General features: G+C 36.8%; 5 protein-coding genes across 19 annotated transcripts; 2 read left to right on the top strand and 3 right to left on the bottom strand.

Moving 5' to 3' along the window:
* Positions 1–644: 644 nt before the first annotated feature.
* On the bottom strand, positions 645–4,389 carry LOC105693406 (CTP synthase). Its single transcript, XM_012413299.3, has 11 exons — positions 4,110–4,389; positions 3,571–3,741; positions 3,387–3,472; positions 3,172–3,303; positions 2,896–3,060; positions 2,525–2,812; positions 2,352–2,440; positions 1,965–2,263; positions 1,778–1,885; positions 1,449–1,661; positions 645–1,325 (listed from the first exon to the last, which is right to left on the bottom strand). The coding sequence occupies exons 1-11, from the start codon at positions 4,273–4,275 to the stop codon at positions 1,240–1,242; spliced, it is 1,803 nt and encodes a 600-aa protein (XP_012268722.2). The 5' UTR covers positions 4,276–4,389; the 3' UTR covers positions 645–1,239.
* Positions 4,390–4,614: 225 nt separating this feature from the next.
* LOC105693435 (lys-63-specific deubiquitinase BRCC36-like) lies at positions 4,615–8,586 on the bottom strand. Of its 4 annotated transcripts, none has more exons than XM_048649047.1 (11): positions 8,445–8,586; positions 8,176–8,372; positions 7,781–8,049; positions 7,429–7,634; positions 7,217–7,316; positions 5,812–5,980; positions 5,517–5,721; positions 5,354–5,442; positions 5,171–5,275; positions 4,982–5,084; positions 4,615–4,899 (listed from the first exon to the last, which is right to left on the bottom strand). In XM_048649047.1, exons 5-11 carry the CDS (start codon positions 7,243–7,245, stop codon positions 4,730–4,732), a joined length of 870 nt encoding a protein of 289 aa, XP_048505004.1. In that variant the 5' UTR covers positions 7,246–7,316; positions 7,429–7,634; positions 7,781–8,049; positions 8,176–8,372; positions 8,445–8,586; the 3' UTR covers positions 4,615–4,729. The 4 variants fall into 4 exon arrangements, with proteins under 4 accessions (XP_048505004.1, XP_048505005.1, XP_048505003.1 ...); XM_048649048.1 differs by having other exon boundaries at positions 7,217–7,310; XM_048649046.1 differs by having other exon boundaries at positions 7,217–7,634; positions 8,445–8,584.
* Positions 6,589–10,393, top strand: LOC105693434 (LIM and senescent cell antigen-like-containing domain protein 1). Of its 3 annotated transcripts, none has more exons than XM_012413358.3 (7): positions 6,589–6,727; positions 8,245–8,358; positions 8,459–8,571; positions 8,644–8,836; positions 8,934–9,075; positions 9,159–9,417; positions 9,542–10,393. In XM_012413358.3, the coding sequence occupies exons 2-7, from the start codon at positions 8,255–8,257 to the stop codon at positions 9,739–9,741; spliced, it is 1,011 nt and encodes a 336-aa protein (XP_012268781.1). In that variant the 5' UTR covers positions 6,589–6,727; positions 8,245–8,254; the 3' UTR covers positions 9,742–10,393. The 3 variants fall into 3 exon arrangements, with proteins under 3 accessions (XP_012268781.1, XP_048505007.1, XP_012268779.2); XM_048649050.1 differs by lacking the exon at positions 6,589–6,727 and adding an exon at positions 6,986–7,126; XM_012413356.4 differs by lacking the exon at positions 6,589–6,727 and adding an exon at positions 7,902–8,116.
* A 689-nt stretch (positions 10,394–11,082) lies between these two features.
* On the top strand, positions 11,083–19,157 carry LOC105693429 (ATP-binding cassette sub-family C member 12-like). 5 transcript variants are annotated; one of them, XM_048649004.1, is made up of 29 exons: positions 11,083–12,035; positions 12,273–12,425; positions 12,498–12,659; positions 12,764–12,911; positions 12,990–13,315; positions 13,505–13,595; positions 13,692–13,865; positions 13,962–14,109; positions 14,186–14,334; positions 14,456–14,566; positions 14,639–14,778; positions 14,850–14,943; positions 15,050–15,246; positions 15,310–15,583; positions 15,689–15,834; positions 15,935–16,049; positions 16,147–16,353; positions 16,468–16,566; positions 16,649–16,778; positions 16,841–16,994; positions 17,107–17,235; positions 17,309–17,400; positions 17,505–17,692; positions 17,787–17,943; positions 18,056–18,239; positions 18,310–18,496; positions 18,615–18,773; positions 18,851–18,935; positions 19,037–19,157. In XM_048649004.1, the coding sequence occupies exons 1-29, from the start codon at positions 11,974–11,976 to the stop codon at positions 19,039–19,041; spliced, it is 4,266 nt and encodes a 1,421-aa protein (XP_048504961.1). In that variant the 5' UTR covers positions 11,083–11,973; the 3' UTR covers positions 19,042–19,157. The 5 variants fall into 5 exon arrangements, with proteins under 5 accessions (XP_048504961.1, XP_048504962.1, XP_020712205.2 ...); XM_048649005.1 differs by having other exon boundaries at positions 12,303–12,425; positions 18,851–19,157; XM_020856546.2 differs by having other exon boundaries at positions 18,851–19,157.
* LOC105693433 (golgin-45) lies at positions 18,233–21,288 on the bottom strand. Of its 6 annotated transcripts, none has more exons than XR_007276720.1 (6): positions 21,047–21,288; positions 20,234–20,984; positions 20,040–20,168; positions 19,712–19,937; positions 19,468–19,655; positions 18,233–18,643 (listed from the first exon to the last, which is right to left on the bottom strand). XR_007276720.1 is itself a non-coding variant. In XM_048649032.1 (6 exons), the coding sequence occupies exons 1-6, from the start codon at positions 21,138–21,140 to the stop codon at positions 18,588–18,590; spliced, it is 1,404 nt and encodes a 467-aa protein (XP_048504989.1). In that variant the 5' UTR covers positions 21,141–21,285; the 3' UTR covers positions 18,233–18,587. The 6 variants fall into 6 exon arrangements, 4 of the variants coding, with proteins under 4 accessions (XP_048504989.1, XP_048504991.1, XP_048504992.1 ...); XR_007276721.1 differs by having other exon boundaries at positions 19,489–19,655; XM_048649032.1 differs by having other exon boundaries at positions 19,489–19,636; positions 21,047–21,285.
* Positions 21,289–21,347: the final 59 nt, after the last annotated feature.

The following is a 21,347-nucleotide window of genomic DNA, read 5'->3' as shown; positions in this document are numbered from 1 at the left end:
ATATCTACGAATATAATTTTTTTTATTTCGACGTTCGTTATCTATCATCAAAAAATTCCGAAAAAGCTGCAACTTCTCAGACTTAGAAAGATCTCAATAGATCAATAATCTAAAGACGTCATTGATGCACCTGTTTGATATGACTAGCAGGTGCAATTTTTGTATCTTTATTAATCATTACATACTCGTCAGTAATTTTACTATGCCTTGACAACGCGCAGTCTAACAGACGTAGATGTACTAGTAACTACGGCTTTGTATACTCGATATAATACTACGTTATGTAAAATGTATATTTGTAATTTATAACCATAACTCAGCTGTACATAAAATATGTATAACTGTTAATTCGAAGGCTGAAGCATTATACCAAATATCTTTATTCTTCCAGAGAAGTTAAAGATCTTTTTCCTCCTGTTGATCACTTGTAGACAATTGATGAGAAATATCCACCATCTGCCTCAGTTGTTCCCTCGGGATAGTTTCTCCTCTATTGTTATGACCTGTTTCAATGAATAGTTTTAATTACAAATTATTTTGCTTTTATATGCCCCAGTAGTTGGGCTGCGTTATTGCTTCTGCAGAAAACATAGATCTCTTAAAACCATAAGTATGTTGGATCTGGAATTTAATCTCCATCAGGGTTCGATGCAGGCTGAAATTTTATTTTAAGCTTCACAAGACAATTTACAGGAAGGTGTATAAAACGGTACCTCTTCACTCAAATGTACACTTGAGTATTGAGGTAAGTTGAAAAATGATGTGATCTGTAATTTAAAGTAAGGGATGTCGTCATTGCAGAAGCTTGACAAATTAAAGTATGACAAATATATATTTTTGATAATGCTAATACATAAAGTTAAAAAGATATGAACAAAATCACAATGTTCGTATAAAGTAACGCGATAAAGTATAAAATCTGGTAGAGAACATAAGCCAGTAATGTCCAAATCAAATATTGAATTCCAACTTTGCGTGGTATGGAGGTAATATTTCAATGCTTGTAAATTCACAGTTACCGTCTAGATTTTTATACCATGACCTGACTCGTGACTATAAGACATACATATAGTGAATAGTAATGAGTTTCAAACAGCGATCATAGAAATGCGAACGGAAAAAGTTTTGGGTGGACTACCTCAGCTATTTAATTGCTAATGTAATCACTTCTGGAATTAAAATATCGTCGATGAAATGTATTGTCATCTCAACAAGTTAATGAAATAACGGTCACCCGAGTTAAGCCTCCAAACTCTTAGCGCTAGCGGCGCTGCCTCCCTCCGCTAGATGTAGTGGTAACTCAGCGACGAGTTGATCATCTTCATCTATCGCCCACAAACAGAAATAAATTTATTATGATGATAAAATTTCGAAGTATCGCTATATCGGTAACTAAAAAATAAGAGATATCTCAATCTTTCTATGCTAAACAAATATTGAAACCCTACCTGAATCGTTATCACTAAGTTGCCGGGGAGAAAGTCGACATCCTCTAGCTAGATATGCTTGAAGTTTGCCAACACTAGCCAATATCAATCCCAGGAACGGAGGTGATGGATTTAGAGGCCGCGATAGGTACTCTGGATGATATTGAGTGCCAACGTAGTAACGATGGCCTTCTAATTCTATTATCTCCATTCTTTCTTTATTCTCATCGTGACCTGGACCAAGAATCACAATGATGTTAAATTATCTAAATCATATTTCTATCCTAAAAAAAAACTCTCCGGTGATCTTATTTACGTTTATATCTGCACATGTCATTTTATTAGCTTACCGACAAACTTCAATCCAGCAGCTTCAAGATCTGCAACGTACTTAGGATTCACTTCATATCTATGCCTATGCCTCTCTTCAATGTCATCTTTGTTGCCATATAATTGCTCTATGGAATGATACAAATTTAACATGCATTTTATTTTTAAATTCGATACAAGTTTGCTGTGGTTGAAAGATGTACTCACTTATAACCGAATTAGCTCGCGTGAATCTTGTGCGCCTTTTACCAAGTCTCATTGTACCACCCATTTGGCCCTGATTGTATTCCGGCATATCTATCACTAACGGATGTGGCGTGTCCTGATCAATTTCAGTGCTATTAGCTCCATCCAGATGCAAAACACTGCGAGCAAACTCAATGACAGCTGCTTGAAGCCCAAGGCAGATTCCAAGAAAAGGTTTGTCATTCTCTCTGCACCACTTACACGCTTCTATCTTTCCCTCAATTCCTCGCTTTCCAAATCCACCAGGTACTATTACCCCACTGTGAAATGTTATTCATGATTCAGTCTAGGGTTAGTGAAAACGCTAATTAAATGGACTCCAATTTTTTACAATATGAGATATCTTACTCGCTTCTGCATAACTTTTGCCATGCTTCGTGGTAAGACACAGGATCTTCTACCTTTGTTGTCGGTTCCAAGCTGGCAGCTTCGATATACTAAAATAGTGTAATCAAGAATATATATCTGATTCAAAATTGCTTGCACTAATTACGTTATGGCTCTGTATCTGTAAAACTCACAGTTAAATTCAGTTTATAGCCAGCCTGTGTCGAGGAATGTTGCAATGCTTTAGTGACTGATGCATACGAATCTTCCAATTTCGTATATTTGCCAACTAAAGCAATGTTGACTTCTTTTCGGAGATGATCGATACGCTCGGCCAGATCTCGCCACTTTCGCATAAAATGTCTAGGGCGTGGCATAGTAATATTTAACTGGAGTCTATCGTTTAAAAATTCAATAATCTTCTGGCTCTCCATCAATAATGGCACTCGATAAATTGAAGAGAGATCATGAATGGTTATGACCTATAAACGGAAATATTCTTAACTGTGAAAGACTGACGCCATACAGGTACTTCTGATAAAATGTGCAAAGTTATAGCTCTTGCCTGTTCAGGGGCAACGTGACAAAAGTTGGAAATTTTTTCCTTCACAGAATCCCCAATGGGTTTCTCAGATCGACAAACAATTAAGTCGGGTGAGAGACCGAGGCCACGTAATTCCCTGACGCTAGATTGTGTGGGTTTTGTTTTAGGCTCACCTGTTGATCTGGGCTGGAAATAAAAGCGATGTAATACTATTATTAATCCTAACATTGTGAGACTATTGCCTAAGATAAAAAAATGCTAGTTTAAGTGTGTCTAAGCATCATCAAATAAATATACCTGTGGGACAAGAGAAACATGAGCGCAACAAAAATTTTCCCGTTTAACTCTAAACTGGAATTGTCTAAAGGCTTCAACAAAAGGCATTCCCTCAATATCTCCAATAGTTCCGCCGAGCTCGACAATACAGACCTGTAATCAATAATCAAATAATTATCAGTATTTGTGAACTCCTAATTTCTATAGGTGTTATACTACAGTTAATGAAACGTTACCTCCGGTTTATTGCCATCCTGTGTCACAGATTGGTTGGCCATCTTTTCTACCCATTCTTGGATAGCGTCAGTAATATGTGGAACCACTAGAAACAAGACGAACAGAATGAGTTTAAAAATAAGGTGTCAAATATTTATTAATCTGCTAAAAACTAATGAATAATGACCAGAAGAGTTCACACACCTTGAACAGTTTTACCCAAGTAATCACCACGTCGTTCTCTAGTAATAACTGACTGATAAATTTTACCAGTCGTTATATTGTTATCTTTGTGAAGTGTAATGTCTAAAAATCGTTCATAGTTTCCAAGATCTAGATCTACCTCACCTCCATCATCAAGAACATACACCTCACCTGAAAAAAAAAATGTGAAATTGATTTAATACCATGAGTTTTTTGATATCATTGGATATAATTTTATAATTAGTATTTATGTTAGTATTTGTTCCTAAATCATCAGTGAAAAAAAAAATTCATTTTTCAAATCAAATCAAAGGAGAATATCGATTAAGCTCGATTGCTCGAAGTTGGTCACGTGATAAACAAATGTTAAAACGGCGCGCACATTACACAAAATGGCTTCGCCCGCCACATGGTCGAGGATGGGACAAAACGAGGTTCCAACGTTAAACGTTTATGTGCAAAAATGTGAAGTAACAATAATATCTAAGTCTCCAAAAGCGCATAACAAACCTGGGAAGATATATCAATTAGCTACTCACCGTGTTCATATGGCGAAAATGTCCCTGCATCTATATTTATGTATGGATCTATCTTGATAGATGTTACATGAATCCCACAGTTCTTTAGAATAGTTCCGAACGAACTAGCGATTACACCTTTACCCACGCCACTAATTACACCACCAGTTACTAAAATGTACTTCATTATTTGTCAATTGATTTTAACTGATTGATGGCGAACGTCAAGAAGGCTGAGCCGAATCTGGTACACCTTCAAGATTGTAGTCTATCTGCAGCAGGCTGCAGTCACAACACTGGGTAATCGGGCCGGCATTTGGATCCTATGGCTGCGCGCATGGGGGTCGTGGTCGCAACTCCAACCGCGGGAATTTCGTAAATACGAAATGATAATGTGACATAATGCGATAAAATGGCCAAATGGCGCCCTACGATTCACTCAATGTTATAGAGTTCGCATAGGAGTAAAAATCTCGGAATCACATCGGAAATGAATTGTAAGATGGGTGTAATAACTGTCATCTTGTTGGTAATTGATTAAGTATTTTATATATGCTGATATCACAAGTTGATATTTCTAAAAAACTAATCTTTAAATATAGTGGTTTTAGAGTGATCAAGGTGATACAAAATGTGGTTGTTTATTCAGACCAAGAATCGTTCATTGATTTTATGTGTATCTCTTGCAGTTCCTCGAGTTGCCGCTGTAGATATATGATACGCATTTTATTGAGAGCCAATCTTTTTTCAAAAGTTGAGAGCAGAGGTCTGGTAATGATGTCTGTTATGTGTGCCAAAGCTTTTGTGTGAACTGAAAATCATTTACATGGTTGTATTAGTATCAAATTTGTGTACAGATGTGCATGTTTCAGTCCATCTCACTGTGCACAGACCTGCGTTATTATGAATCGTTGCTAGCAGGTCAGGGTGGTCCTTACAGGTTTCCGCACTGTCCTCTTCCTCCTGAACCAATATTTTTGGTAGTTCTGTCATTGTCTGAAAAGGTAAACAAAATAAGTACTTATTAATAGACACAGCTTTTACTGTCACATTATGGTTCAGAAAACATGTATCAATCTCACTTTTAAACAGTGCTCTGACAAAACAGGGGTGTATTGAATTTCCAATGGTATTTCAGTTGCTTCCCCATTATGGGACTGAAAACAAGTCACCAGCGCTTCTTGTTCCTGCAAAAAATAAGTCCAGTGATGATCAGACTGGTTTTCGTTGTTCTCAACTATAACGTAGCAAATCAAATATCCTACTTTTGAGTCTTTTCCTTCAGAAAACACAGAAAATATAAGACCTACAAATCCATGATCCATAGTTTGGTATGTGGCTTGCGTTCTAACATCTGTGACAGAAAATATTCAACATTAATATGATTCAAATTGAACATTGCTTTGAAAACTTGAAGAATGTTCTCACCAACATGGGATGGCCATACTGTAATGTGAGGATGAGAATGATACCAGCCAAGCACACGCATAGGACGCTTAAGCTTGACCGTCAAACGTTCTGCCTCAGCAGCTGCTTTCAGGACTTGTTCGGAAGATATTTCAACACGATCTTTTTTTTTGTCTGAACGTCTCAGGATTTTAACAGCTGATATATTAGCAACCCCTGACTCTAGCTGTAAAATGTTATGAAGTATTGTTGGCTGTAATTGAATTCTTTCTTAGTTACTAGAGGGGTATTATCCAGGTTTTGAAGGGAATCTTACATTCCCAATAAGTAAACCCATCACTTCAAAATTCTCAGTGGAGAGAGCATGTTGTAGACAGACCATGTATACATCTGCTTGTAGCTCTACTTTCTTTAATGGCATTTCCATCACTGCGACAGTTGTCGTGTCTGATGAAGATATCGATAGATTTATTTCTACTTGTTTACTGGAAAAAAAATAGTGCTGATCTTGAATCACAGGATGAACCAGGGGAAAAAACAAACAGTATAAGGTTGTCATTACAAATTACCATGTTCCAGCAAACGAATAATTATTATAATCTGTCAACTGCTTTACAAATGAGATATAATCACAGCCTTAAATTAAGATTGGCAATAAGATGAATATCCTTGGTATCCTGTGATATTATACTTCCATGGTAACTTTAACCTTTCATTTGACAATTGGATGAATTAAGGACACCCTACAGCTTCAGACCCCACGATCAGCGTTGCCGTTGAAAACGTCCTCTATGAGGTAAGATTGTGAAGTCGATAAAAAAGCTGATCTGTAGTAACGTGTGCTGAGACGTTTTCTCCAATTTGGTGAGGATCTCTAATGTAACTCACATGACAACGCTCACATTGACCTCATGTAATTTTTAATTCTTTGAACGCTGTGGTGGCGATTAGTAGGGAAAACTTGTAAGAAATCATCAAGCCACAAAGTGACCAACATCCGCCCTTGGGCGACCCACTGTCGATACCTATACATACATGAATACTTATACACTCCCTTCGGTACATGTATCTTAAAAAGGATAGAGCAATTCTACTGTCATCCCATTGGCCGAATGTCGTGGAATGGAAATAAATTATTTTAGATGATTTGGGCGTGAACTTCCAAGTTGGATTCGTACTTTCGTAATAATTCAAGTAACTGTTCGTTGTGCTACGATTTTTGGTTACTGGAGGTAAATAAACATGAACTGTTATTCTACCATATATTACGTTAGTGAATATTCGCAACCCAAATTTTATACCTAGGACGTACGCCACTTTTTATACATAATCCCAATGATATATATACTTTCCGATATCTGACGAAAATATTATGTCATTTTGTACCACAGCATAGGTATACTGGCAAAGAAAATCTGGAAATCAGTGTTGAAGGCTTAAATATAGTCTAGCTATGATCTCATGGTGACGGGGTGGGACACTTGTCATAAGGAATTAGAGATTGTTTAAAACATTTTGTGGTGAATCGTCAAGCCAGGGACGAATAGATTGGTCAGAGTACCGAAGTGAAATACGTCAATTCCACCCCAGCTTATATTAAAATCAGCTCGCTACAGACAAACTATGCCAGGGTAAGCAGTGCTATGTCATATATTCTTAGCATTGGTTTAACTACCATAGTCACTACTAAATCACTAAAGTATTACCAGGATTATTCTCACCGAACAACTAAATGATTCGTGTTGTCCATCCCCTGACCATCATTACTTGTCAGATATCGATCCACTCTATAGATGCAAAACTTGGAAAAATACCCTGAAACTAGTGAATATTTAGTGCACGCAATCAAGACAAGGTTAGGAATGTTAGAAGTCTGAATGTGAAAATTCATGTCAAGAATAGCAAAAGGTGCAAACAAGGGCACTAAACTTACCATACTAAATCACCTCATACCTGCACCGGCTGTCGTTACACAAACATTACATCCAGTAAAATTACCCAGCAATTGATCATAGCTAGGTGTGAATGTCTGGTGTGCAGATTGAGTAGAACAAGGGTAAATGTGGTTTAGAAAATTGACGCCTGCATTAAAACCAAGCAATCCATACACTTTCTTATCTACCTTGATGTTTATCTATTCTGAAAACAGACTACCATAAGATAACATATCATAGTGCGCACATAAGCAAACCGGTATACAGTTGAATAGAAAAAATTAGATTGGATTTAATTTATTTGGAAAGTCACTAAAAATTCGTGTATTGATATAGTAAAATTTCAATCACTCTTGATTTCTGGATCATAATTTTGTTTATCAAGGAGATAGCTCAGACTTTTGAAATGGCTCGCAGTAGTAACACTGTTCCTTTTCCTATATCTATATCTTTACAGTCATTGGATCACAGTGAATTATATCACAGGCGTGCACTGTCACGAGAGAATTTGCTTGAAACAAGAAGCACCGATGAATCTGATAATGAACAATCCATCTTCATATGCGACTATGAAGAGTTGGTTGAATGGGCAGGCTTTGACAAACCTCCAAAACTTCCACCTAGGAATTTTGAAAATGCATATATTGAAATCAATAACCCAAGTAAAAAACTCATCAACAAAACAGGGTACATGAAGAATAATTAACCCATTAAATTCAAATCTATTTTCCGACTAGATCCATCACCTCAATTTTCTGCTCATCAGTTTGGCTTATGAGAGCAAAGCTTTTTACATCTTCATCACATTGTTACAGAGTCACCGGGATGTCGTTGGACCACATGTTTTGCTCCCGCTGTCGCGAAGGCTTCGAACCGCATGAGAAAATAGTCAATTCTCGCGGAGAGTTGTGGCACCCACAATGTTTTGTGTGAGTGCGATGTCCTACGAGACAATTTTTAAAGATGAATAATTTTTCTTGCTAGAATATGATCATATGACATATATCAAACTCACTTATTGTTTCATAGGTGTGCACAGTGCTTTCGTCCTTTTCCCGAAGGAATTTTCTACGAGTTTGAAGGTCGCAAATACTGCGAGCATGATTTTCACGTTTTGTTTGCTCCCTGTTGTGGAAAGTGTGGCAAGTAATTTTTTTTACACTCACTGCAACATATGCCGTGCAGTTATTCATTAATAAATAAATCTATTCTAGGTGAATTTGTTATTGGCCGAGTAATCAAAGCCATGAACGCTAATTGGCATCCAGGTTGCTTCCGTTGTGAGGAGTGTAGTGGCGAGCTAGCGGAGTCTGGTTTCATGAAGTGCCAAGGAAGAGCTTTATGCCACACTTGTAATGCTCGAATCAAGGCCGGTGCTCTTGGAAAGCATATTTGTCATCAATGCCAGTATGAAATTTTTTTTTTTTGGGACCAACATTATCATTCAAAGTATCATGGCACTGCTACTACATAATACTAATCTTGGTCACAAATATTTTTCCAGCGGAGTTATTGACGACAAACCTCTCCGTTTTCGTGGCGAGGTATACCACCCATATCATTTTAACTGTACAGCTTGTGGAGTTGAATTAAATGCTGATGCCCGAGAAGTGCGTTCAAGGCCTGGATTTGCAGCTAATGACATGGTATGGATGAGGGCACTTTGATTGATGCAGGTTTGATGTGATATTCATTGATAAATTATAGCCATTAATTTTTTGTTATTTAGAACGAACTGTACTGTCTGAGGTGCCATGACAAGATGGGAATCCCGATTTGCGGAGCTTGCCGTCGGCCGATAGAGGAGCGCGTTGTAACTGCTCTAGGCAAACATTGGCATGTGGAGCACTTTGTTTGTGCCAAATGTGAAAAGCCATTTTTGGGTCATCGTCATTATGAGAAGAAGGGCTTGGCTTATTGCGAGACTCACTACCATCAACTCTTCGGAAATCTATGTTTTGTGTGCAATCAAGTTATCGCAGGAGATGGTAAGCTCTTTCTCATATGTAGTACCTATCTTTCAAGTTTGATAATCAAATAATTCCCACAAACCAATCCTCAAGTTCTCATACTCAGCGTTTGATGGTAACCCCCATGAATTTGTTCTCGCAGTATTCACAGCGCTAAACAAGGCGTGGTGTGTCCATCACTTTGCTTGCGCATTTTGTGATCAGAAGATGAACCAGAAGACCAAATTCTTTGAATTTGATCTCAAACCAGCTTGCAAGAAATGTTATGAGAAATTTCCTCAAGAATTGAGAAGGCGCATGCGTCGTATGCACGATCTCAATCCAAAAAAGATTCCTGCCTAAATCAGAGTCAAAGCGCTTATCCCGCTTCTATGTCTTTAATGAAGTAAGTTTAAAATATTTATTAATAATTTTATCATCATTATGCCACGCCTGAAAAATTGGATGTTGATAAACTTAGCGTCGGTACAGTTTTATGAAATAACCAAAGTAAAATTTTATATTCCTTATCGGTATATGATTATAATATGAACGATGTTTATCGCATATACTATTGAATTAATCTTTATTCATTTAAAGTTGAAAGTTTTTGATATATTGGGCTAACAAATAATTGGCAATAAGACATTTCTTGCCTTAGTCACACTGCTTCCATTATCAAATATTATTAGATCTTGGTGCCTTTGCACGTACCCATAATATAAAGTGAAAATATTTTATACTCTTATACAACAATCATAACATACCTACATGAGCGCCATTATTACTTATAAAATTTTGGCCTCCAATAACATAATTATTTACAGGATTCACTCTTAGTGAATTAAATTCTAACATACAATCATAGTGATTTCTTGCTGGTGCCTTTCGATATTTCTAAAGAAAAGTAATTTTCTGAGCTGATTTTTGTCGAGAAATTGCCGTTTGGGTAAATGTAACTATTTGTAATTGTATTCACGAAGAGCTTAAAAATAAATACATATTATCTCAAAAACGATGTTTCGTTCTAATTATTCATTTTGCCTAACCAAGCGCTAGATGAGTAGACGAGCAAAAATATTCTGTAATGTATTCTAAGAAGCATCCCAATAACAGTTTTCTTTTGCGGGTACAAAATTTTACGGGGGATTAGGGGTGTGTTGTTGTGATATAACGTGTATACCTGGGCAAGCTGATTCACTTGAAGTTTTTCGGGTGAAATCGATGTCACAAAATTTCTGATAAGTACAGCTAGTATCTTTTATCTGATAGGAGAGCAATATCCAAACGGTATCTGTCAGGAGCGGCTGATAAGATACCACTTGGAGAGACTGAAAACCAATTTGAGTTGGATTACCGTTCTGCACCACAGTAAAGAATCCGAACTGTCTCCAGACTTATACAGCGTTCAGTGCAAAACTATATAAAAGTGGAATAATCGGGTACAACGTTTATATGCAAGTAACGTTCATTGCAGTGATTAAAACAAATGGATTAATCACCCGGACCAAAGACGTCAGTTTTTATATTTAGATTTATCAAGGCAAGTTACATTTCGATTCATTTGTACTTGTAGGATTCGAATTTGAATGATTCACTTCATCCAATCAACTCCTGTCTGATATAACAACAAATGTGACATCGGTGATAAAATTTTTTATTTAATTAAAATATAGGGTTCAACTAAGTTGTAACGATTTGTTTTCATTCAAGTATTTATATTTGTTTAAAACTGCCTACCACGCACTTTGATATTGTATCATTCAACGACTTATTCGATGACCAATAATCGTACACTAAAGTGTTTTTCTTATATTATCTATCTAGGACGATTGTCGAATTAAAACCTTGCACAAAAATATATATTCTTGCTTTGCCGCGATAATTTTCATTGAGTAAAAAATAATGCCCGTTTCTCAATCTACAAAATATCAATATTACATTCCTCCTGCATAATGCCAGAATAATATAACAGTTCAGCTAAGCTGGCTTCATTTAAAACTAAATACAATGCAGGAACTTGACCGGTCATTCCATCTGTAGTTACTGGTGATATATTAGACTTCAAATAGTTGTACAGCAGCAAAAGAGTCGGCTGTTCCACAGTGAATCATAAGTATCAAATATAAGACAACTGTTTATGCGTTATCAGCAGGGATGCACTTCAGTCGTTAGGCTGAACTAAAATTCCTTACGCAACGTGTCTCATACATTGAAGTCATATATTCCTACTATCGATGAATATCAACACTCGTTTGTAGGAATATCTGGACCCATTGGCTTATCAATACCTCTCTGTAACTCTATATACATCTGGAGGGATTGTATCATGCGACTCGAGTATCTGAATAATGTTGTGCTGGCATTTTATTGCCTTTACATCAATTTAATATTGTATCATTTTCAAGATCTTTGCAATAAAACGTACAATTATTAATTTCATGAATTTAGATGGGCTCACACCAAAATTTCAAACTCTAAAAGCATAAGGCGCTGCATGAATACACTTCTGCCCAACAACAGAGAGATGATTCGAAAAATGCATTATTGTAGACAAAGAACTATCGCTTTAATGAACTGAGTGTCTTTTCAACAATGTCTTCTTCTCCAGACCACAGTTATAATCGTCTCGATGGGGCAGAAAGTATTACAACCAGGTAATCTCTCTATTAATACTACTAATGAAATTAATTACACCTACATTTTTATTCGTAACTACAGCAGTCAAGGCAGCAAGTATATGAGTGCCTCTGTTTCGATTAGTAACTAGTTATTTAAATCAAAGTAAAATAGCCTGGAAAGCTTCCTCGTGATTATTTTACCTGTAGATATATCAATCTATTTTGAAACAATTCTGTGGAATCTTTAAAAAATATTATCACTGTAATTTGAAGACCTGAAATTTACAGTTTGGACACTGTCAGCCTTTCTAGACCTCTTCCAAGAAGTGATCCTGGCTCCAAGTTCAGCTCCACATATGTACCTCATAATCGACTATCTCGATATGCCACTGCACTCACAAATCTGGTACCTATTAGATTTAGAAGGTACATCTATGATAGATCATATTTTATAATTTGTTTTAGAACTTCTGACACTACATGTAACTTTTTGCGTAGAACTCCAGGTACAGAATTACCCCTAGACAAGATTGGATTATTCTCAAGTGTCTCATTAAGTTGGCTAAACGAATATTTATACGCTGGGTGGAAGAATGAGATGAGACATAAGGTGCTACCTACAGCTGCTGGACAAGATGCGTGTCAAGTAAATGGTCCCAGGTGAGTTACATAAACAGGTATCTGAAACTAGTGACTAGACTAGATATCATGAAGAGTTGAAAGAAATTTGCATAACAAAAATTTCTTTCATTATTTTTTTATAGATTAGATGGGTTGTGGCATGCTCATGTAGTGGAACGCGGTCAAGCTGGTGCATCGGTACCACACATAGCTTGGAAGTTTGTGCGAACAAGAGTTTATATGGCATCTGTTATCTACATGATGGGTACATTGATTGCTCTGTTGAGTCCAGTGAGTATTCCGTTTTTTTTTTCATTCATTTACTGGGGGAAAAGTGCCATTTGATATATTTTGAGAAATGTATTTCAGATTTTCCTTCTGCAAGGAATAATATCTGCAACAGAAGATAGAAATGAAGTTTACAACAGTACATTCAATGGTACGACTAGTCTTCCCAATGTTACTTTTCCACCTACTGGAAATCAGTCTTCATTAGCTGATAATTTTGTAAACAAGACGCTAAGTAAAACATTGAGAGTCTCAGTTGGTGGAAAGCTTGTTCATAATTTGCCCAATGCGATTAAACACCTGGTAATGATAGACGAAGCTATCATCTTCAGCAACACTGTTATACTTATTATCGCTGAAATCATATCATACTTCCTAATTGCATGGAGTGCTACCATGAATCTCAGGTGGGTTTTTTATGGGCAATAAATGATGTATACAACGAATAATTTTGCCAAACCTCTTAACAGAATTTCATATTTTCTATTCCGCTGGATATTGTACTTATGGTACATCTTACAATAACGATGTACCCCGAGAACACAGAGTCTGTTACCCTGGAGAGTGCGACTTATGACATCTTTATGTTTTTGTAGAACAGCAAGTCGTCTAAGATCCGCTTGTTTAGCTCTGGTGTATAAAAAGCTCATCCACTCTTCCGTGAGATACCGTGCATCTGCCTATCAGGTAAATGTATTGAATATACTTTATGCAATACCCTTTGAACTTTCCATTATTTGCCAATAATACATTAAAGGTATGTATATTTTTATTCGGTTTCAGACGATAACGTACTTTGTGCCAGACAGTGATACTTTGTATGACCTGATCACAAATGGTCCATTAATTTTCACCGGACCGGTTATATTGATATTGAGTTCACTTATGGTGTGGCATTTCATGGGTCATTGGGCCCTCATTGGTGTCGTTGTATTGCTCCTATTTTATTTATGTTTGGTACTTATTTCCAATTACTCACTACGCTTATATTCCTGTTAAATCAAATCACTCACATTGTAATAAATCTCTTATGATGATTTATTACTTTGGCAGATTCTCACAGCGTATTTGACATCTATCTTTGCAACCAAAGCAATGGATTATTCGTTGGCAAGGATGTCCTTGGTGGAAGAATTTGTGAGGAATGTATATCTTGCCAAACTCACTTTATGGGATAGCTGTTTCAAAAATAGAATAGAAGGTTTGCTCATATCAAATCCTTCCTTACAATATCACAGGTATATAATAACAAGATTTTAATTTTCTTTATAATTTAGAAACACGGAAAAAAGAGTTAGTTGAGATGCGTCTTGGAGGTCTGAGCGAGGGCTGGAGTTTATGCATGGTGCATTTCATCCCTGTAATAACCGTGTGCACCACCACTTTGGCTGCTCTGCTTACTTTCAAATATGTTGAATCAGCAGACGTAATATTTCATTTTTATTAAACAATCAATCACAAATCAATCACATGTGTATAGTGATTTTATAGTTCATAGTACGGTACTGCAAGGGTTCAATATTGCAAATCTATGTATTGATTTTCAGTATATGGTAATATTAGTAATCTTGTTGATCAACTTGAAGCAATGTGTTCGAAGCAGTTGGCTAGCTATGAGTAGTATATCTAGAGGCATCACATCTCTCAATAAACTAAAGGTAAGCTAATTTGCATGAGCGATATAGAATGGGACTGTGCAGCCTACTGACAAATGATTATTTCTCCTACAGGCTGTTTTGACACTGAAAGAAGCAGATAGATACCCCGACAAACCAATAGATAGGAACTTGGCAATGACGATAAATAGAGGAAATTTCAAATGGATACAAGATAAACATGTTCAAGATGCTCCAGTAAAACGAAATTCTCAGTAAGCTTGAAGACTCTGAAACTCTAACTTTTTAATCCTTTTGCAACTCTGGCCCATTGAATATTTTATAGGTTTTACCTGGAGAATAACGATGGTGTTCCGGTCCGTTTCAATGTATCAGCGATCACAGATACATTGACTGATATAAACTTTTATGCACCAAAAGTAGGCGTAATATATGAATTTATTATAGGAAATCTAACAAGATTAACTATTTTCTGTATTTTTCATTAAAAGAATGATTCTATAATAACTCCATTCAATTTCAAAGGGAAAATTAATAGGAATTTGCGGTCAACCAGGTTCTGGGAAGAGTTCTCTTCTCCTAGCTCTGATGGGGCATTTAAACCATGTCAGTGGTCACGTAACTAGGGACGGCACATGTGCGTATGTTTCTGAAACACCATGGCTTATCAATGGAACACTCAAAGAAAATATACTCTTTGGGGAAACTTTTGACTCAAACAGGTACATGGCCCCATAACTTATTCAGAACAATAATGAGAAATTTACAATTATTAACGCTTTTAGGTATTATAAGGCCATACATTCTTGCTTGTTAAATGTGGATATGACGTTGTTGCCAGCCTCGGACGACACTGACCTTACAGAGATAAATTTGACCGATGCACAGAAGCAAAGGATCACATTAGCAAGGGCGGTTTATGCTCAAAGAGACATTCAACTGCTAGATAATCCTCTTGCTGATCTTTCAGATGTGAACGAAAGCAACCAAATTTTTGAAAGATGCTTTTCAGCAGCAATGGGGACAAAAACTATCATCATGGTGTCTGAAAAAATACAGGTATTTCAAAAATTACTGTGCAATATCATGATCATAGTTACCGATAACTAATGTATAGTGCGGTAGTATACCCTGTAGCATTTTTAATCAAATTATTGTTGATAGTTTTTGAACAGATGCGACATCATTTATGTCATGCGAGAAGGCCGAATCGTCGAGCAGGGAACCCATGAAGATCTTATTCGATGGGACAGTGAATATACTCGACTGATTCGTTCCTACATGCAAAAATACCAACGAAAATACTATAGGTGAGATAACACATTAGAGATTGCAAAAATAATTCCTATTTATATAAGCAAAGACCAATATTAACAGAAAAACATTCATGGATCAATCTGCTTATTCTAGGGATGGTGAACCAATAAGTCAATCATCTGTCCAACTGTCAATGACAGCAACACCAAGAGGAGTCTTGAGTAGTTCAAGCACGAATGCATCTTTGGATAGTGTATTAGATGACGTCGTAAGTACGATCGGTAATTCGGTCATATTAAGATTCGAGTATCTCACGTCATATATTCTACCTCAATAGCGAAACATATGCTTTCATATCTTTATAGGAGGAGGATCTTGCTCCATTAAAACACGAGATTTATTCTGAATTTCCGGTCAAGTTTGCTACAAATGCGAGTAAGCCAGTTGTAGAATACGGAATATATGTGAGACATGCAGGGGGCTGGTGTATGACGATTGCAATATGTATAGTTGCTATGTTATGTGCCTTCTTCATTGCAATCACACCTTTAATATTCACATATATAGCGCAGGTGAAAATACTGTCAACTATAGAGATAACGATCAAGATGATAATGATTATGATGATGATGATTTAGGAAAGAACACGTAGCGTATGTCCAAAGCTAATTTTCATTTTCTTTCAGAGAACTTTAGCCAATCTCACTCACGTTATGATTGTATTTGCAACAATGGTCGGTACCATCATAATCTTTGGATTAATCCTGATGCTGCTATACACTAAAGTAAGTGGTGATTCATTTTTATTTTTCGGAATTTAATGATTATCAAATGAAACTTCCAATATAATGGGTAATTTTTACACAGGCTGTGTACAAAGCTGCAATGCAGTTACATGACCAGTGGATCAATGGTCTCTACACTGCCCGATTGTCCCTTTTCACAATGACACCAATATCTGTTCTTCTCAATACATGTAGTCTCAACTTGTACGAAGGTACGCATCTATTCACATTGAAATGAATTCCTATCTAGCACATTCTTGCTATTGTTTTTCAGTTGACTCTGTGCTACCACGAGCTATAATAACTATTCTGACGCACATTGGGATAAGTGCATTTAGTACAGTCGTACTTGGACTAATCTCACCTTGGCTACTCATACCTATTGCACTGTTCGTTACTGCTTCTATTTTGTACAGCACTTACGTTCGGTATGTTGATGGAAATAATTTTTTGTTCATCTCACAAGCAATATTGATTAATAAGATGCATTGAAAATATTTTATTGCAAAATTAGTGCCCAACAAACTTTTGCGTTCACAGCGGAGCAGTAACGACGTTGTACGAAACCAAAGTGAATTCTGTTGTACCAATGTATAATCATGCTTTGAATACTATTGACGGACGCACAACTATTCAAGCATACCATAAAGAGAAAGATTTCAAAAAGAAGTAAGTATGTATTTTCATCACACAATTCTCTCAAAACAATTGAATTCTCAACTCGATTTTTGTTGCGTTGCAGGTTTTACAGGTACTGCGATTATAATTCTACATACAATTTTATGTTGCATTCAATTAAATTGTGGCTCGAGTACAGAATCAAATTGATAGCCGGTAATGAGCAATCAACTAGTTTCAGATTTAACATGCGATTAATAGTCATTGATAATGAAACTTTGCAAATCAATTGTACTGACAAGATTTATTCAAATTTACAGCACTTACTTTAGGGGTGGTCATTTTAATGTGCGTCCTATTGACTAATCTCCGTGATCATTTTGAGTTTATGGTTTTGGCTGCAATCTGCACATTACAACTGATTACCAGTACGGTCAATGTAACTGGAGCAAGTGCAAGCGCTTATACTAGTTTTATGGCTATCACTGGATTAGATTTTTATATGAAAGTGGGTATTACTACGTATTGCAATTATTTTTTGTACCATATCAATATCGAGTCCTGTATTTGAGAGTGTGATCGAATTGTTCTAATATTTTTAGAATATTGCCAGAGAAATGCCAGAAAATGGTAGCCTGCCTGCAAGTTGGCCGATAGACGGTAGCATTAAATTTGACAATGTTACCCTGAGCGTAACCCCGGATTCTGATCCTGATCTAGAACCAATAAATTTTCAAATTAAATCTGGGGAAACGATTGGTTTGTGTCAAAAACCGAATATTTAGACGGCTTCAACGGAGTTTTATTGCTCCAGAGTACCGCTTACGTATTTTTCACAATTAAATAGTTTATCACATGCGATTTGTTGCAGCTCTGATTGGCTCACACGCTAAAACTAGAATGTCAATAGTGTCCGCATTGTACAAATTGATTGAGATTACTTCAGGAAAGATTTACATAGGAAACACAGATATTTGTCAAGTACCAATAGATAGAGTCAGGCAGTGTATCACCTTTATACCTGGCGATGCACCGCTCTTCAATGGAAGTATCAAGTAAGTCACAATGAGTACCAACGACCACTGTCCTAGGCAAAGGAATTCAACCAAGAAATATTTATTCCAGATATAATTTAGATCCAACGAATGAATTACCTGAGAAAGAGCTGATGCAAGCGCTTCAAACAGTTTTTCTTTGGGAAAAGGTATCAAAACTGGCCAATAAGTTGGAAACTGATGCCAGCAACTGCTTCACAACAGGTGAACGCAAACTGATGTATCTTGCACGAGTGATACTTCGAAAATCTGTTAAGGTGGGTATTCCACAAGGCATCGGTTAATTGAGAGAATTATTCTCGTCAGGTTTCAAAGTTTCATTTCCATGGGATAGTGTACCGTTAAGTTTCAACTTTTCATGAATGATGGTTGCAGATAATTATCATTGAAGACTCCATGACAGACTTGGGTTTGGACATAGAAAAAATCATAGAAATAGTTTTACGAGACGTCTTCTCGAAATATACTGTCATTGTACTCTCTACTCAGAAGATCCGCTATTGCCAAAGGACACTAGTTCTCAATCATGGCAGGGTAAGTTTCAATTAGTTTTTTTTATGTAAGAAATTGCAACTTCATGACAGTATGAACAAAAGTTGATCATATTTCAGGTCAATGAGGTTGCAGACCGCAAATCATTATCATCACAACACAGTCTAGCGGTCTTGGAAACACCAGTATCAGCAGCCAAAAATAGTATATTTGAAACAAGCTTCTAGTTAATATGAACCATCATAATACTATATTTCTACGTGAAGAAATTATTAAACTTAAAAAATATATCTCTGTGCGTGTAGGTTAATGGAATGGAATATAAATGAGCTCGAAGCGTACATAACCAGTAGCTGTTGCATCATTAATTATGTTTGTGATGAGCATGATACGGCTCAAGAAAAATAAAAAAACTATGAAAAAAGAGGTGCTTTCAATCCTAGAGTCACCGTACACGTGTCCTTGGGTTTTGGATAATGAGTATAGCTTCAGAAGCTACCAATGCTAGTCTATTCAGCTCTTGGCGACAAATTATCAATGTTATTAATAAACTGAATAGTATTTTTTTAACGAGCAACATATTTGATTCTGAGTCATATGATTCTCTAGAAATAGTATCTTTGTATAATCTGGAAGCACTTGATTTGTGTGTATCAATAATTTTAGCAGTTTTTAGTCTGTAATATGTCAATCATTAGTAATACAGCATTGGCAATATCCTCTGTATTTAATTCACCTCAGATCTGTTTAATCTCACCACTGCAGTGTGGGCAGCAGGATATGTTGGGACAAGAGGACCTCGACGGGAGAAAAAGTTGACCTCCAACTGCCACTGCTGCACCCATGACAGCACTACACGCAGCATCTTGTCTCCCAGATAGCAATAGATTCGGATTCATTAGTAACTGAAACCATTTGATTGAACTGATGACCGATCTTCATATCATCTGGTGAAATACATGAAATATTGTATGATTTACCTGCTCAGCGTTTCTTTCTGCAATAGTTTTCATCTCCAAGCCAACAATATTCATTTCCTTCCTCAAATTGATTTTATCCATGCCAGCAAGTAGCTGAACTTTGAGAATCTCTGTAAGCTGACATGATCCTTCAGCCAAGTCTATAATATTTGTACTAGGCAACTCATGTCTTCGATTAGATACAGTTCCAACTGGGTCGAAGTTTTCCCGAAGTATACTTAGTGTCCTAATTACGAGTTGCATATTATTGCATAAGAAATTTTCACTTGTGTCTATCTATTGTTCAAATTTGTTTTATTCATAGAAGTTCTGAGCAATTGAAAGATACCTGTACGTCCTAAGAGAAGTCTCTCTTACTTTACTACGCTCTTCCAATAGTCGTTTTATTGTCTCCTGGAGGTCTGTGGTTCTCTGACAGAGGGCAGCTTTCCACCGGGCTAGTTCTTCCACCATCAAGCTGTATTTTGAGTAAGAATTCATACACGAGACCCATATCACTTCTTATGCAACCGTCATAAATACCTGCTAGCTAAAAACTTGCTTCTCCAAACCTCACACTGTCCCGCCAGCCATTCCGTTTGCTCCTGATGGGTGTTCAAATTTTGCGCAGAGCTGAGCAGAGCACGAGCAAGTTGTAGTTTGTCCTCGGTTAACAAATGAACCTTTGTTTCCAAGTCTTCTCCTACAGCGGCAACTAATAGATTTTTTAGCTCTCCATTCACCTGTGCTTGAAATTTTAGCTGACTTTCAAGTTGAGCATTTTCCTCTTTGAGCTTTTGGATTTCAGTTTCATAAGACTTCCTAACTATCTCTGCAGGATCTGTGACAATTTCTTGACTGTAATCCTTATTGTTGACATAAACCTGGTTTTTCTTCTCTGTTTCGCTTGCCTTCAACATAGCCATTTGAGAGACCATGACATTAATGTCCAAGTTATTCTTCGATGCCCTCTTAGTCTTTTTTTCATAAGGAATGATCGGGTTGACAGCAGCCTTATAGGGTTCGTATGGTACAAATTTAGGTTCCTTTGATTTCAGTGAACTTAAAATCTGTTTCTCTTTTTTACTTTGGGAAACACTCTTAGGAGTAAGGTTCACTATCATACCAACGGGTGTAACTGGGGGCGTAGAATTTGTTTGCTTTAGATTCATGGGGTGATAGATCAGCGTATCGCCTAATCGGACTTTGATTTGTTTTTTTTCTATTTTATCATCCGTTACAAATTCCATTCCATCCCCCTGTGTCCGTGTTGAACAAGTCATCGGTCGAGTTTCTATATAAGGTAAAAAGAATAATTCCAGATGCTTCAATAAATATAGGACTTGCCAAACCAACCTGGAAAAGTAGTATTCTTGACACTGTTCTTCCGAGAAGTAGAAAAGGTGGCAACATTTTCAGCAGTTTCTACTCGTGCAGGACTATAATCCATAATGGAAATCGAGACTTTTCTCGTTTAAACACTATTTCAGTAATAAGTTGTAAGCCGATAGCACTGGACAGAACGGCTATGATGAATTTCAACACCTACACACACCCAAATGACAGTAGGATCAGCTGTTTGCAGCCAAGTTTGCAGTCTGTTTTTGCAATTCGTAAGCCGCTCTGCTCTCTGCCGGTGATATTTGTAGACAACAAG

This window comes from Athalia rosae, chromosome 1, assembly GCF_917208135.1.
Source record: "Athalia rosae chromosome 1, iyAthRosa1.1, whole genome shotgun sequence".
Taxonomy (NCBI): domain Eukaryota; kingdom Metazoa; phylum Arthropoda; class Insecta; order Hymenoptera; family Athaliidae; genus Athalia; species Athalia rosae.
The sequence above is the reverse complement of the archived record's forward strand: the minus strand, read 5'-3'. Positions and strand labels throughout refer to the sequence as shown.

Coding starts and splice junctions, on each gene's coding strand:
- LOC105693406 (XM_012413299.3), bottom strand. CDS start 4,275: ATGAAGTACATTTTAGTAACTGGTGGTGTAATTAGTGGCGTGGGTAAA. Junction 3,304..3,386: donor AGGATGGCAATAAACCGGAG/GTAACGTTTCAT, acceptor TATTGATTACAG/GTCTGTATTGTCGAGCTCGG. Junction 1,662..1,777: donor TGCTGGATTGAAGTTTGTCG/GTAAGCTAATAA, acceptor TTCTTGGTCCAG/GTCACGATGAGAATAAAGAA.
- LOC105693434 (XM_048649050.1), top strand. Junction 8,572..8,643: donor TCCCTGTTGTGGAAAGTGTG/GCAAGTAATTTT, acceptor AATCTATTCTAG/GTGAATTTGTTATTGGCCGA. Junction 9,418..9,541: donor TCAAGTTATCGCAGGAGATG/GTAAGCTCTTTC, acceptor TTGTTCTCGCAG/TATTCACAGCGCTAAACAAG.
- LOC105693433 (XM_048649032.1), bottom strand. CDS start 21,140: ATGGATTATAGTCCTGCACGAGTAGAAACTGCTGAAAATGTTGCCACC. Junction 20,985..21,046: donor CAAGAATACTACTTTTCCAG/GTTGGTTTGGCA, acceptor TACCTTATATAG/AAACTCGACCGATGACTTGT. Junction 19,938..20,039: donor ACTTCTCTTAGGACGTACAG/GTATCTTTCAAT, acceptor ACTCGTAATTAG/GACACTAAGTATACTTCGGG.
- LOC105693435 (XM_048649046.1), bottom strand. CDS start 7,431: ATGGTAAGTTTAGTGCCCTTGTTTGCACCTTTTGCTATTCTTGACATG. Junction 5,276..5,353: donor CTGAAGGAAAAGACTCAAAA/GTAGGATATTTG, acceptor TATTTTTTGCAG/GAACAAGAAGCGCTGGTGAC. Junction 4,900..4,981: donor AACGATTCATAATAACGCAG/GTCTGTGCACAG, acceptor AATGATTTTCAG/TTCACACAAAAGCTTTGGCA.
- LOC105693429 (XM_020856546.2), top strand. CDS start 11,974: ATGTCTTCTTCTCCAGACCACAGTTATAATCGTCTCGATGGGGCAGAA. Junction 13,596..13,691: donor ACCGTGCATCTGCCTATCAG/GTAAATGTATTG, acceptor ATTCGGTTTCAG/ACGATAACGTACTTTGTGCC. Junction 16,567..16,648: donor TGATGCTGCTATACACTAAA/GTAAGTGGTGAT, acceptor ATTTTTACACAG/GCTGTGTACAAAGCTGCAAT.